Consider the following 15,232-nt stretch of genomic DNA (forward strand, 5'->3'; position numbering starts at 1 on the left):
GGTGGTCGTCATTCTGTATGTAGACAAGGACTGAGCTCTGGAGACGGGGAGCAGTTTGTCCAAGGTTTCCTGGCACTCGGGCTTTATGGGTCAGGAAGAATACAGGTTTCCCATCTCCCGGCGCACTTTGCTGGAATAATATCCTTGGCTAATATCAATCAGCTCTGGGCAGACAGCGCCCTATCTGGCTCACATCTGACTCTCGGGCAGCAGCTTGGGGCCAGGCCCAAGCAGGAGCTCAGGAACTATTATTTAGATTCGGTTGAATGGATCTCCTTTGTAAAACAAATCAGACGGCAGACCTGTTCCTGAAGCCAACACAAAGGTGTCATTTCAGGACTCCACAAACACCTCAACTCCCAGAAGGGAGAGGCTGTGTCCGCCTACAAAATGGTGTGGAAGTGGGGAAGGATGTTGAATTGACTTGTCACGTCACTGTGTTAATTTTTTCCTTGTCTAACTATGATCCTGTGTCCTTACGGGAACAGCAGCCCTTTATCGGAGGCCACGGTGTCCAGACGCTGCCTTGGGGACCTCGATCCAAGGTCGTATTTAGTCTCACCCTCACCCCTGCCCGGTAGAACATATCAGGCCTTCTTTATAAGTGGAAACTGAGGCTCACAAAGATAAGCGCCGTGCCAAGGTCACACAGCTCACGGAGCGGGAGCGCGGATTCTAGCTAGGTCTGTGCTGTTTTAACCAAAGTCAGGCATTCTGACATAAGGAAAGCAACACAACGCAAGGAGATAGGATCTCACCGAGGCGAGTGTGTGATCGCGCCTCATTCTTTCAGCAACTCCAGGAAGTGTCGTCTCCGCCTCCCAGGGGAGGAAAGATAGATCTAGAGAGGCCAAGTGGCTTACCAGGTGATCCGGGACAGTCTAGAACCAGGGAAGAGAGCGAGAGGCAGGGGTGCAAGAGGGCCCCGGAGCTGGGCTGGACTTGCTGGTCGCCCCACTTTAGGTAAATGACCTGACACAGATTCTTAAAGTTTCTTAAAGTACAGGTAACATGAAATGTATCGTTCTCACCATTGTTAAGGTACAGTTCAGTGCTATTGAGTACTGTTATACTGTTGTGCGACCACAACCACAATCCACGTTCCCGGACTTACACTCTGCGTGTTACACACTAACTCCCATTTCCTGCCTCCCTGGCCCCCGGCAGCCTCCATGCGACTCCCCGGCTCTATGAACCTGACACTCTAGAAAGCTCAGGTCAGTGGAAGCATACAGTGTTTGTCCTTTTGTGTCTGGCTTATTTCACCCGGCACAATGTCCTCCAAGTTCATCCATGCTGTAGCAGGTCTCAGACCTCCTTTTTAAAGGCTGAATAATACTCCACTGGGGGACTGTACCGCGTCTCATCTGGGCCTTCTTTCCTCCACGACGGTCACGTGGGCTGCCGCCACCTGCTGGGTGTTGTGAGCAGTGCAGAAGGCAAAATACTTGGAAGCGCATCCATTTCTGTCACAAACCTGACCTTGGGCTTAGTTCCCCAGCTCAGGAAAAGAGATATAGCACCCACAGTGCTTGAGCAAGAGACGGGAGAGGAAGGTAAACCCCAAACCCCACGAGTAGCCTAGTGTCATTCCTCTGTCACCTTGCATCACCCACTTCTCTCCATTGCCACCGCCGCTCCCCGGATTCCAAGCTGCCACCACCTGTCACTTTAATGGTGGGTCACTTGAATCCCAACTGCCTTGCTTCCAGCTTCCCCTCCCAACACGTCTTCCATGTCCTAGCCACATGGCAGATCTGCCCATGTCACCTCGTGCCCCTCAACCTGTCCCCGTGTCTCGCCCTTACTTCCTTCAAGTCCTTGTGGAAACGTCCCCTTCTCTGGCAGGCCTCCCTCGGCCACGCTGCCTAAAGCTGTGACACCCGCTCCTCCCCAGCCCACGAGGGCCTGCCTCGTCCCATTCTATCTGCCCCCAGCACTCCCGCCATTTCTCAGAGCGTAGATTTTACTCATTTGCTTTGTTGCTGTCCATCTCCTGCTCTCACCCCCCACCCCCCCATAAAGAATGTCAGGTTCACCAAGGCAGCGATCGGTGATGGTTTTGTTCACTACTGACTCCTCGTCCTGGCGCACAGTAGGCCCTCACTAAACACTGGCCAGGTGCGTGAACACATGAATGAATGACTCCCCTCTGCCTGCAGGGTCCCTGGCCGGGTCCGGTCCTTTCATGTGCTGGCTGTGTCCCCTCCAGCCCTGCCCTTCCACAACTCCATGTAAACCCAGGGACTGCCAGACCACAAAGCTCACCAGGTCCTCCCCTCGGATAGTAGCGCTGGGCCTTTGCACATGCCGTTGCCTCTGCCTGGAATGTCATTGCTTCCACCTCACCTTCATGACACCCTACTTTTACCTCTTTTTTGAAGACTGTTTCACACTACACAACAATTACCCCTTTACTTGTCTATAATTTCTAAACTGCTGGCTCTGTGAAGGTGGGATCATCTCGCTCTCTCTCCAGTTCTTGGGGCCATGCACTGACACTACGGTTGAGGCACAGAAAATGTCAAGGGAAAAAAGGGAGCCAGGCTCCTATGTCTCAGCTGCCACTCCTGCAGGGTACCCAACAATAGACATGATGCGCAGTACACATAGCTTCTGCCACCGTGCCTGGCACACGGCGGCACGGCACACCCAACACAGACACAACAGAGGGCTCACACACACCTGTGGAGGACCTGCTGTTTCCATTGTTCTCGAAGCCACCAACTGCCATCCTGCCGTCATCTGTCACCTCTGGGGGCCACACTGGTTAAGTGTTGGCCCCAGAGAGAATTCCTGTCCTTTCCCGTCCTAGGCGTCACATTTTGGCAGCTCACCTGCCGAGCAAAGAAAACCTCCAAATTCAGTTTCTTCTCAGAACCAACGGTGTTTATCACCAGCATGTCACGGAATTGAGAACATCCAGGGATTTCAGGGAGCAGTGGCGCGGATCTCTCATTTTCCATCTCAGACACGGGTTCAGAGCGGCAGACGGACTTCCTCATGGTCATGGAGCTAGTTAGAGACCTCACTTTCTCTTTCCTTAGAAGAAGTTTAATTCTATCTGGTTCACCCTATGGGGCCCTAAGGTGTCTGGTAGGTTAGTCTAAAAGCCTCACTTGGGCTACCTTCTGACCAGTTTTCTCACTATGCCATCAGCAGAGAGGTGGACACGTTTCACTTCAGGGCTTGCTAACTAACAGGGTCAAGTTGGATTTACATGCTGCGAAACTCTCTTCCCAGGGACCTTGTCTGCGATTCAAACAGAAGAAATAGACGAGACTCTTAACCCTCTCACTTGAGACAATTGACCTGCCATCAATCAAGCAATGGCAGTGTCCCACCCTGGCCACAGCCGCTGTCCTTGGACGAGCCCCTCCATGGAGAACACCTCTGCCTGACTGGACGTGAGCTCCCCTCTGCCGGGGTCACGGCAGTACTGCTCAGTCTCGTATGTGGGGGAAGCAGAGGGAGTGCTGGGGAGTCTGGAGCTCAGGCACTAGCAGAAGGATCAGGGAGGGGGAGCCCGGTTGGAAGTGAATCCAGAGCTCCCCCTCACTGAGACGGAGTCATCAGCAGCCACCAACAGACTCATTCACAACCTCTGGTCCCAGAGGAAATTGTTAAGCCTAATTATTATTATTAGGCATAATGACTAATTAGTAAAAATAGCTACCATTTACCGAGTGCCAACTTATGCCTGGTACTTAATGCATATTATTTCTTTTCGCCTATTTTACACTTCTTTATTTTCTGTTTTCCTAACGATAAGGTCAATATATATTCATGGAAAAAAGTCTTTAAAGATACCAAAAAGCAGGAAAAGGGAGGAAAGTTCACCCTTTGTCTCACCACCCACCTACAGCCCCTGCTAACATACTAGAGTTTTATTTCCAGGATTTTTTCTGTCTTTCTGTTTCTCTGTCCTCCGTGTTGCCGATGCACATGGTAGGTGAGATTTAACGTAGCTGTGATCACATTGGCCAAAAAATTACTTCTGAAACCCACAATGTTTCAGTGATCCTTGGGTACAATCATCTGCACTTTATAGCTTAAGAACCGAAGGCTCAGAGAAGGTACGTCAGTCAACCAAAGTCACAGAGCAGACAAAGGCCTGGACCGAGATTCATATCAAGTCTCTTTGTGGTGAAAACCTGTCTTCCCTCCCACTCTGCCCTGTTGTGTTAAGGGAGAAGCGCGGATAGTTCTAATGACATCTCTGCTTCTGCAGCCCCGTTCCTCTGCCTGTGTCCTCCGGACCACACTCTACTGAGAGTAGCTATAGGTGTAGGAGATGCAGAATCTTCCAGCCATATCGACTCAACTGACCAGTACCTGGCTACGAAAACCACACTCTACTGAGAGTAGCTATAGGTGTAGGAGATGCAGAATCTTCCAGCCATATCGACTCAACTGACCAGTACCTGGCTATGAAAAGCTTTGAAAGCTGAAGCACCGATGAAGACATTCTGTCAGAAACTGGAGGGAATCTGTGTTTTCTGTCCACATAGATATCTGGAAAGCTGAAATCAGAAAGCACAGTGAACTGCTGTTTCCAGGCTGTTTTGCATGAGACAAACACAAGTGACGTTTATGGAACCATGCAAGTGGCTCAGGAGGCCTCCGCCCCGGCCTGCGCCTGCCCTGCGGGGCTGGAAAGGGCCGGGACCTTGCAAACACCCCTGTGGGGAAGGAGCCGCGAGGTCCCAGATTCTCCCTCTCCTCAAATGGTTGGAACAAAGTCCCGGGTACTTTAAACTGGCACCAAGCATGATAAGCAAGCGAGATGAACATGTGGTACCTTCTCTGTGCCAGCACTGGGTAGAGGGCATGCCAAGTAAGTAAGACAGCGCCCCTGCCTTCCAGAGCTTACATCTGGGGGGCATCCGGGGGGGCTCAGTCATTAAGCATCTGCCTTCGGCTCAGGTCATGATCCCGGGGTCCTTGGATGGAGTCCCGCGTTCCTTCTCCTCTCCCTCTGTCTGCCACTCCCTTTGCTTGTGCTTGCTCGCGCGCTCTCTCTCTCAAATAAATAATCTTAAAAAAAAATTAAAAGGAGCTTACATCTTAAGCTCTTAAGGGAGACCCTTATGAAAAGAGAGCTCCGTTAATGATGCAGTAAGCACCGAGACACAGTGATAGAAACCCTTTTTGTTTCTACCCCACCAGCTCAGATCCCTACGATCTCTAAGATCGTGAGATGAAGGGCAGGAACAAAGTGGCAAAAAGCCGTTTTTCCGAGTGTTGTGTTCACTGGCATCCAACAGCAACAGCACAGGACGGAGTCATCTATCTTATCTGTATCTTATCTGTCTTAAACTTAGGAACAGTAAGTTGCCACACGATGCTCCCTTGATATTTTTAGGCTCTTTCTCCCTCGCAGTCTGAACAAGAGGTCTGGAATGTGTTTTCCTTTGTTGCAGATAACATTCACCTTGAGCCTTTTTTTCTGCGTGCAGGCATACGTGCATGTTTGTGTGCGTGTGCGCACGCGTGTGTGCATGTGTGTGTATGCGTGTGTGCTCACGTGTGCGTGTGTTGTGTGCACACATGTGTTCCATCTGAAGGTTCAATCACCTTTCACTGAATCACCAGGAGTTGCACAGTCTACAGGATGCTGTGAAAATGAACTGCTTGGAATGCTTTACCTTCCGGGAGGGGCTCAGATACAGAGGTATTTCCTCACAGCCCGTCCCCCACCCTTGCTAGCGTGAGGGGCCTCAGCCCTGCTTCCTGATTCCCGGCAGAGGGACCGCCCCCATCAGCCCCCCTCACTCAGGGACCTGCTCTCCTCGGACACACGTGGGGTGGGAAGTCAGTTCTGAAGCTCCATGTGTTGCCCCTCAGCTCCCCAACTCACTCACCCTCTTCTGTGCTGCCTTGCCCTGCTCCCCCCACCCCTTCCTTTTCCACTGCCCAACTCCCAGACCCATTTTTTCTAGTTTTTCCCAACAGGAGTGACTCACACTTCTCAGATATAGGGACAGAAATGTTGTGGCTGCACTGAAAGGTATTCGGAAGGAAATGTGCAGATGCCTGAACTTTGGGGAGGGGGCTTGGAGGACGCACAGGGATGGCCTCGGGGACCTCCGTGCTGCGGGAGCGGGAAACCCCTCCTCTGACCTTTGGGACGAGGACAAGGCATTCTAGCTGCGCTCAAATCCTGACTCGGCCTCCTAGATGCTGTGTGACTTCAGGCAAGTCACTTAGCTCTTCTGATCCTCTGTTTTCTTATCCTTAAAATGGGGATAATCTCCCTTGCAAGTTGTTGTGAAGATTGTGATGTTTTATACAAATATAAGTATATTTATAATACGAGATTACATATGCATGTTTTTGTAAGTTGTTTCAAAACACTCACTTCACACACACCCCTACATATAAACAGTGGCTGGCACAGGGCAGTCACCAACCTCTCTGGGCTGGCTGTGTCAACGCAGCATACGTCTATCACGATGAACAAACGCATGGGTGTAATAGAAAGTATTAGATAAATGTAAAGTATTTAAAGAAAACACTGAGGTGTATTTTTTCTTCTGTGCTTTGAATGGCACAATATTTATCCTGTCATTTTTCCAGCGAGGGGCTTGCTGGCTGTTCCAGCACAGCTCAGGGATACCAACCAGAACGTGGGTTAAATATACAGGGCGACTTGGCTTTACACGCTGAGTACAAAAATGAAACATACGTGGCTTGGAGGCCCACATTCCCGACAGAGCCATCTTTGGAAATAGCATTTTTCTCTTGGAAGAAAGTACTAGCAACTAAAAATATTTCCATGGTTAATGACGATCACCGGAGGGACATCTCTAACTGCTTGTCTTGTATACATTATCACACATTTAGTTTACTGCCCATCGGGAGCGACACCAGCCAGTCCCTCGCAGCTGGAGTCCCGCGGAGTCCTGACGCTCTGCCAGCCGCCTCAGCTCGGTCCACGACCGGAGCCCCCATCCTGGCCTGGCCTGGCCTGGCAGGTCCTCGCCCTGGCTTTGCTCTTTCTGCTCTCAGCCTGGAATCCTGATGCCTAAGAGGAAACTTGGACTCTAGTAGCTAATACCAACCCCATCCTTATGGAGAGGGATGATTCCATGCAGTGGGGCTTCCAGCTCAGGACCTGTTTGGTGTTCTAGAACTTTCCCACCCCCTTGACCGTTTCCCCTGCCTGTTCAACTGCACCCCCCCCCCCCGCCACGTCCTTGCCTGCTTCTTCTGCCTGGGCAGCAGGTGCCATTCCTCACCCCCTCCCGTGCTGTCTGAGTCCAGCTGTGAGTGACCTGAGCTCATGGCGCCATGAGGCCACCACTGCCTGGGTGACCGTGTTGACTGGTGCCTGGCCTCCCACGCTCCTCCTGCCATCACCAGCCCCCACTTGTGGACCCAGACAAGTCCAAGTTTGGTCAGTCATGCTCTTTTGCTTTGAAAATCTCTGCTACTGCTCTGAACCATGCTGCCCTTGAACCTCAGAATATGCTGGCCTGTGCCATACGTTCCTCCCTGGAGGTCTAAGCTGTGGGGGTTCTCTCTAATATCACCAGCTTTAACGGCGCCATAGCATGTCTCCTTACAGAAGACACACAAAAATACGGAAATCTATAGGCAAGACAACACAACTCTCGAAGATAATCTCACTGTCAGAAATGATCGCTTTTAATATTAGACAAACTCCCTTCTACTTCACTTTTGTGAATATAATCTGTTCGCGTCTTGAAATCATACTTGATGCAGAAATCTGTAGCCCACTTTCCATTTAACATTGTGTGAGAAGCATGTTGCCATATCACCAGGATTATTTATAGAAATTTTTAATGACTGAACGACTTCCCTCAGGCTAACGGCTATTTCGATTGTTTCTGATTTTCCACTACTTGGATGTACATACTTGGACAATAAATCTTTCTCATAATTTTGGGTTTTATCTTCGGTATAAATTCCCAGAAGTGAAGTTTCTGAGTCAACAGGTATTAACTTTTTAAGGCTCTTGTTCTCTAATCTGGCTTGAGTCCATGACCTTGTGAACTGCTAAAGAATGAAATCATAGTCACCAGTTCAAAGCTTTTCTATCTATAATCTTTTGTTTGCCATGAAGTTAACTATTGCGATCACAATAAAATAGGGTGACACGCTTTCCTATTAATTTCAGCACAAATATGGGTTTAAAAATATCTCGCATAGGAGTATGTGAAATGAGAAGTAATGAGATTAAGTAATATTTTCAAGTGACCCACAGTTGCTTTCCTACTAATAAGAAACAGTCATTGAGATTTGTATCTCTAATTATTTTTTTAGACTCGTCTTCTCAAAGCTATGAATCTGAATCTGAGTCAGCATCCTAAACAGCCAGAATTGGAAACAGTGAGCTCTATTTTTGAGTTTCTTATGTAGAATGTGAACTTGGGACAAGCTACTCAAAATTCATTTATGTAATAAATTAAAAAAAAAAATATCTGTCTTCTCTGTGCACCCTCCCCTCATTTCTCCAGGAAAAATTAATCACCCTTCCTCCCATAGCTCATCACCCGTGCCTCATTTAACACTGACTATGGTCTTCATCATGTTCGAGTTATTTTTTCAAGCTGCTCACAAGCTGTGAGCTTCTAGAAGGAACAACCCAGTGCAATTCCCAAGACTTCGCAGAAAGATCAACAGACAACAGGCATGGATAAACAGGAGAGGATTCATTTTTCGATTTGCCAGTAAGCATGTGGATGGTGCCTTGCTAGGAATCTGGTGTATAGCGTGGATCCAAAAGGAGAAATGGAAGGAAGTCCACCACTAGCCCAGAGGCTGTCTCCAAGCAATGGTCAAAAAAAAAAAAAAAGAAGAAGAAGAAGAAAATAGCAAAGAATGTCCATGGTTTCAAAATGAAAGAAAACATCATTATTTCATAGATTATTTGTGGATTACCCTTCCAGGTAGTAGGATGGTGCTAGATGACGGAATCCTGAGGGCAACAGGTTCCTTCTGCCTTCCCAGAGCTCATGGAGAAAAATGAGAGGTTTTAGTGATTCTACTCAGAGGTTCTCCCTGGAGGAGAGAAAGGACACCTGCAAAACCAGAACAGGACAGGAGATAGTCTGGTCTTCCGTTAATCAGAGGCCACCACCTTCAGTCAGTTATCTGCAAATGATTCGAGATTCTTCCAAGCATTCACCACAAGTCATGCCCGGCCATGTCTAGATCATCCGGTCGCTCATTTCCATTGGGTGGCCACCTTCAAGGGTCAGCAAGGCCTTTGAAACCTGCCAAATCTTACCACACATTTCTCTAGGGATTCTTACATATATGCCGGTTTGCCCTGAAAAATGTATTCCTTCTAACGAAATGGATATTTCAAAATATGTTATACATAATTGAGGGGGAAATGTCTTAGGCTTGGGGATCAAGATTCATTAAGAAAAACACAGAATGTTGGGAAGCTTGGGAGAAAGACAGCCAGAGACAAAACTCCTGTGCTGCTGGTTATTAATCCTACGACTCTGGCAAAATACTTAAACTTTCTGGGGATCAGTATTTTCATCTGTAAAAGAGGGATGATGATTCCTATCTCCTACAGAAGAGTGTAGCAGAAGCGAGAGAGGAAGAGCGTTCTCTGTGCAGGTTAGGGGTGTACATCCCAACATAAGGCACGTGGACCACTTCAGCGAAAGGAGAATTCTGGTGGGTAGGAGGAGGAGAGCAGGAGGCCAGGTGGAATCTCGGATTCCAGTCCCAGATTCTCCCAGAGAATCCCATTAGCCTCTAGCTTCAGGTTTCCCCTCTCTCATTCCCACTTCTGACATTTCAGCAGACCCTTTGTTTCTCTCTTCCCAGGTGTGTGAGGCAGGGCGGGGTGGGGGTGGGGGGGAATTGTTCAGTTCAGAGCGCCGAGCACGCAGCCATCAAAACGACCCACACGCTTACAGCCCGCCCCGTCTCCAGGTTACAGACCGCGCCCCTGCTCGCCGCACAGAATCCTTAGCACTCGTCAAAGATCCCACCACGTGCTGGTGTTTCATGAGTGATGAAAAGAGATCCATCTCCCATTTTGACAGCGCCGCACTGAACATTCATAAAATATTGAAGTAACTAATGAAGTCATTTTTCATTTCGGTGGTGGTTTTCTCTACTTATCTCTACATGTGTTGGTCCAACCAGTCACGGATTTCTTCATCTAGTCAGAGCTCCTAGTATGGGGAACAGACATGCAGACATGTCACTTTTCTTGGAGGGGCTGGTGCTCCAGGCCCGTGTCCTCAGGAGGGCCATGTTCTCCCCGGATTTTCACTCCCCTCCATGTGGGCCTGTGTCCAAATTTCCTCTCCTTGTAAGGACACCAGTCACTGAGGATTAGGGCCCACTCCTAATGACCTCATATTAACTTCATGAGCTCTATAAAGACCCTCTCTCCAAATAAGGTCATATTTTGAGTCCCCACAGTATATGCTCCCAAAAAAGGGAGCCAACACATTCATTCATTTATTTGTTCATTCATTTTCCTACCCTAATCGAGTGCCTGCCATGTGCCAGGTATCGCGCGGAGTGCTGGGGACCCCAAGCCAGTTCGAGCGTGGAGGGTGTCCATTTGGCTGGGGCGACACCCACAGACGCATCACTGAGTGTGTGTGACGCACAAGGTGGGCACAGGGATGACGGGCACTCTGCTCCTCTGAGTGTTTAGGGCAGCTTCCAGAGGCTTCCATGAGGTAGCTGCAAGCTGAAAGTCTTGCGGGGGAGCCTTCGAGATGGCAGGTAGAGAGAAAGGAAGGCCTGGATCCCAGGCAGAGGACACCGCCTGTGTCAACAAGCAGGGGCTCGGCAGGAAGGGCACAGTTCTGGAACTCTAGAGGCGGCGACAGAGCCGAGGGTATGTGCTGGCAGCGAGAGAGGAGAGATTTAGGGTAAAGACCCGTGTGGTAATTCCCAAGTGAATACCATGTGGTAGAGAAATCTCTGCACTGTCAGAACCCAGACACCCCACAGCTTCCTCTCTCTGCAGAGAACACTGCTAAGAACAGGGAAGCAAGCGAGAGGCTCTTGCTCTCCGAGAAGCCCAAATCAAAATCCTAAAGTTCAATGCCCTGAAGTTTGAGTGAGGAGAGCCTCTGGGGGCCTATCCTCCACACCCATATACTCTTCCTCTACACACACTTCTCACAACTCGGTGATCTGGTTTTCAGACCATCCCACGGCACAGTGCAGCCAGCAAGTTAGAAGGGCTGAGACGGGTGTCACAGCCATGCAATCCGCCTGTTCGGGGTGATGGCCTGAAGACAAAAAAGTAGAAAACCCTGTCAGAGCTCTCCAGGGCGCTGATAGACTACAGAACCGTTTAAACCCAGCTTGCAGAACCAACCTTCAAATGAAAAGCCAAAGTCACTGAAACGTACTTAAGAAGTCAAGATTCCCAGCAAAGCTGAAAGGGTTTGATGTGTAAAGGGTTAAACACAGCCCCTTTAGAAAACAAAGGACTCCAATTCCTCTGGAGTCTCTACTGCCAAGGACTGACAAGTCCAGCTTGAGGCAAACTAAGCTCTCTCAGACTCTGAGCTTTCTGTTGGAAGGGATTTCAGAAATCACTTTGGCCAAATTCTCTCCCTTTAGGCCTAAGAAAATGAGCCTGGGTGTGGGGAGAGGATCCGCCCAGAACCATCCAACAGGGGAGGAGCAGAGCTTGAGCTTCTCCAGACCTGGCCTTCTGGGGGAGGAGGGGTTAGGAAGACCCCAGAATGGGTGGGTTTAGGGCAGCCCCATAGGAACCCAGGAGATGTTCTGGGCCAGTGGAGAAGGGAGACAGGGGGTCAGGTCCTGGGGTCAGGAGGACCACTGCGGACGCTCTGACAATGCTTCCCGGGGCTCAACACTCCCATCACCTCACTGGCCCCTGAGGGGCAAGGCTGTAAGGTGAGAGGGGCAGAAATCATTCTCTGAGTGCAGACAAGGAAACGGAGGCCCGTGAGGGGAGAACTACTGTGTCCATAGGACATGGAGTGTGTGGTGGTCAGACCTGAACACGTGGTCTCCTAGGCTCCGCCCCGGCAATGGGCCTTCTGGGGAAAACAAAGGGACTTGGCCTTGGCCCACGACCTTGGGCAAGTCTCCTATTCTGACACATCTCTCGTGAGGCACAGCGGATATTATTGGCCATGGCCTGGGCCAAAGCACGTTACTTAGCGGCAGTGAGCATCAGCGGCTTGATTTCCAACACTGGTCTTTCTTGCAGTCCTCTCTCGTTCTGCTGCTGCCGTGCACGTCACCGCTTTCTGTGCAGCACTTTAGAAACTCCTCGGTCCCTTCACAGTGTCCCCGTCGACTGAGCATAACACTTTGGAAAACAGTGGTGCAGCCTCAAAACTTCAAACCAGACACTGCTGCCAGCCCTGCACAGCAGCGGTTTTCTTTAGAACACATTTATCACTAAAACAAAGCGCGGTGGCTTTGGGAGAAAAGGGATGTTCTGCACTGTCAAGTCGGTTGGAAATGTTTGGGAAAACATTTTTTTTTTTTTGAGATAATGCTGGCTTTGTAGGTAGGTACAGTTTCAATTTTTTTTTTCCTTCGTAAATTAACATGTTTTGGATGGCACGGGAAAGAAGCAGGATATCTTTGATAGTCTCAAATAAAATTATTGTTTTGACTACGAAGTCAACGTCGCACTACTAAAAAGGCAAATCGCCAAATATAACCGTGTAGGTTGCATTTCTTCGTAGTTTGAAAGGGTCCATGCTAGCTGTTTTGTTAAGTGAGAGAGCCAGTAGTAATCAGGCAGAGGTTTTCTTTAATGGATAGGTAAACTGGTTTTTCAGCATCAGTACACATTATCATTGGGGCACAACTGTACCCCAGCACACACGTGTGTGGGAATAAAGCCTGAGGCTTTGCTGAGGGCATTCACCCCCGTTGTGTCCCTGGTTCTCAGAAGGGTACTGGGAGGAAGCAGGCTAAAGATGGCCCAGATGGCCAGATGGGACATCGGAGCGGTGATCCAACAAATATTTACAAGCTTCTACTCTGTGACAGGCCCTTGCACTGGGGATTCAGAATGGAAAAACACAGAGGTGCTTTTGCTCCCAGGGGGCTCACATGAGGTCACAGGTGGGGACTGGGCTCCTGACTGCCTGGGCCTCCTCATCCAGGCCATGTGCCACTCTAGGACCTGCTTCCTCTCAAATCTGCAATCCCCTGAAACTCAACAGCTGGATTTCCTTTCGGATGAGACACCTTGTGGTCTGGGCGTCCTGAACATTTCGGTGGGGTGGCTGGCCCCACATGGCGCCCACGAGGCCTCCATGGCCAAGCTGAGGAATCATCCGGAACACTTCAAGGCCAGGTCTTCAGAGGGCGCACCCACACGGGGAGACACTCCATCCTTATGATTCTCTGCCCTCCTCCCCGTCTGACAGAACTGCTCTGATTATCATCCCCCAGATACAAAATGTCTCTCCATGCCTCTCTGCCTTTGCACAAGCCATGCCTCCCACCCCCAATGCCCTTCCCTCTCATAAACCATGAAGCCTCTCTGTGTCATTACGGGCCAGCAGATGTCACCCCCTACAGGGCCCACGGCTCCCTTCTCTGTGCTGTCTCCATACCTCGCTCCTGCTCCCACTTCGGACCGGTCACCCTATATTGTGCTTTTCTTGTTTATACGTCCTAGTCCCCCATCTCTGGGCATCTTGAGGGTGGGGGCTGTATTTTATGACTTTCTGTGTCCTCAGCACTTAGTCTAGAATCGGACACATGGCAGATGTTCAACGACAGCTTCCGAAATGAATAAATAATATTAAGCATTCAGGAAGAGCCCAGAATGTTCGAAGAGTTCTAAGCACGAAGATTATGTCTAGCCCTCACAAGGATTCTAGGAGGCGGGCATTATTTTCCTCACTTCACAGATTAGAGAACAGAAGCTTGGAGAAAATTACGAGACTCGCCCAAGATCAGAGTCAGGAAAAAAAAAGAATGAGATCCGAAGCCAGGTTTGTCCGACTTTACCGCTCTTTCTACTCTGTGGATGTCCCCCAGGCGGTCTCTCCTGCAACGTTCGATAAGGGACACCATGAGCCCCGACTGCTGCCCACTTCTCCACTCCCAGGCTCCAACCCCGACAAACAGTCTGAGCCAAGGAGGGCTCCATTCAGAGGTCTCCTGGTACTACCTCTGTCCACGCCCCTCCTCTCTGTATATCCTAAGAGCACTTTCCACAGCATGGTTCTGGAAAGACAGGACTTGAAGCACGTTGTTCTGAATAATCTCGACTCAAGAGTTTCATTTTTTTTAGATCCGTCTGACTGTTTCTGAAAATGGTCAAAGACCAGATCTTACCGAGACTAATTATTTCTTTAAGATGTACAAGATCCATCCGTTGGCCAAAAGAAGGCAAGGAGGCAAAGTGAAATTACATAGTTCATCACTGTCCCCCACGCATCCATCTCTGCCACTCTGTCAGTGTAAAAATTTACAGCAGATATTATCTCTTTGAAGGGGTTCAGGTCCTAGAAAATACAAGCTAAATTTTAAATAGAATTTTAATTTTAATGAAAGCTTCAGGGAATGCTGTTTGTGTTGCATATCTTTCATACCTGGTGATTAAGTTAATTTATGCTTAATGGAAAAGGATATTTCTAATCCCCAGACAGGCTCAACATCTGTCTAGGACTGTGTTTTTGGAAGCCGTCCGCTGCTTGTGATGAATGTAATCAAGCCAGGAGCGATCGGACTGACACCTGAAGGCTACGTGTAAGGAGAACCAGGGACATTATGTCTCTGCCCAGTGCTTGTGTTGAAATCAAATCAAAGTCCCAAGCATCGCGTTCTGCCAGACTTCAAAAATCCTGCCTCCTGCTCTCTCATGTTCCTCCCTGGACGGGCCTGGGGAAAGGAGCTGGGCTGCAGGGCTGTGGATGGAGCCTTCCTGTTCACTTGAGACCAGCAGTTCTCGACCCCTTAAGCCACCCACTTGCCAGGACTCTGCTGGACACTGTCCTGCCACCTCATTCAGCTCTCGCGACAACCCGGAGGGTGGCAACTGTTATCCCCACTCTCTGTTTGGGGAAACAAAGCCTCAAGAAGGTGAAACAGCTCACCCAGGGATGCAGCTTGGAACTCACGCAGTATTTGACCTTAAGACAGTCTGCTCTCATTCCTTCTCCTAGAGTATAGGGCGGGAGTTGACAAGCTATGGCCCCTGGGTCCAAACCAATTTGCCATCTGTAAGTAAAGCCTTATGGGGACACAGCCAAGTCTACTGGATTTC

The 15,232-nt window shown here is 49.5% G+C and overlaps 1 protein-coding gene across 6 annotated transcripts in view; it reads right to left on the reverse strand.

The window, feature by feature from the left end:
- TTLL11 (tubulin tyrosine ligase like 11) overlaps window positions 1–15,232 on the reverse strand; it is a 230,512-nt gene that overhangs the window by 59,556 nt on the left and 155,724 nt on the right. For 5 of the 6 annotated variants that reach the window (XM_045082352.1, XM_045082349.1, XM_045082354.1 and 2 more), the window contains one exon: window positions 4,425–4,523. The exons of the other annotated variant lie outside the window; for it this stretch is intronic. In XM_045082352.1, coding sequence (XP_044938287.1) covers window positions 4,425–4,523 — 99 coding nt within the window. The remainder of the gene's footprint in view (window positions 1–4,424; window positions 4,524–15,232) is intronic. 6 annotated transcript variants of the gene reach the window in all.

The sequence above is a fragment of the Mustela putorius genome, unplaced genomic scaffold, assembly GCF_011764305.1.
Source record: "Mustela putorius furo isolate JIRA1106 unplaced genomic scaffold, ASM1176430v1.1 tig00000596_pilon_pilon_pilon, whole genome shotgun sequence".
Lineage (NCBI taxonomy): Eukaryota > Metazoa > Chordata > Mammalia > Carnivora > Mustelidae > Mustela > Mustela putorius.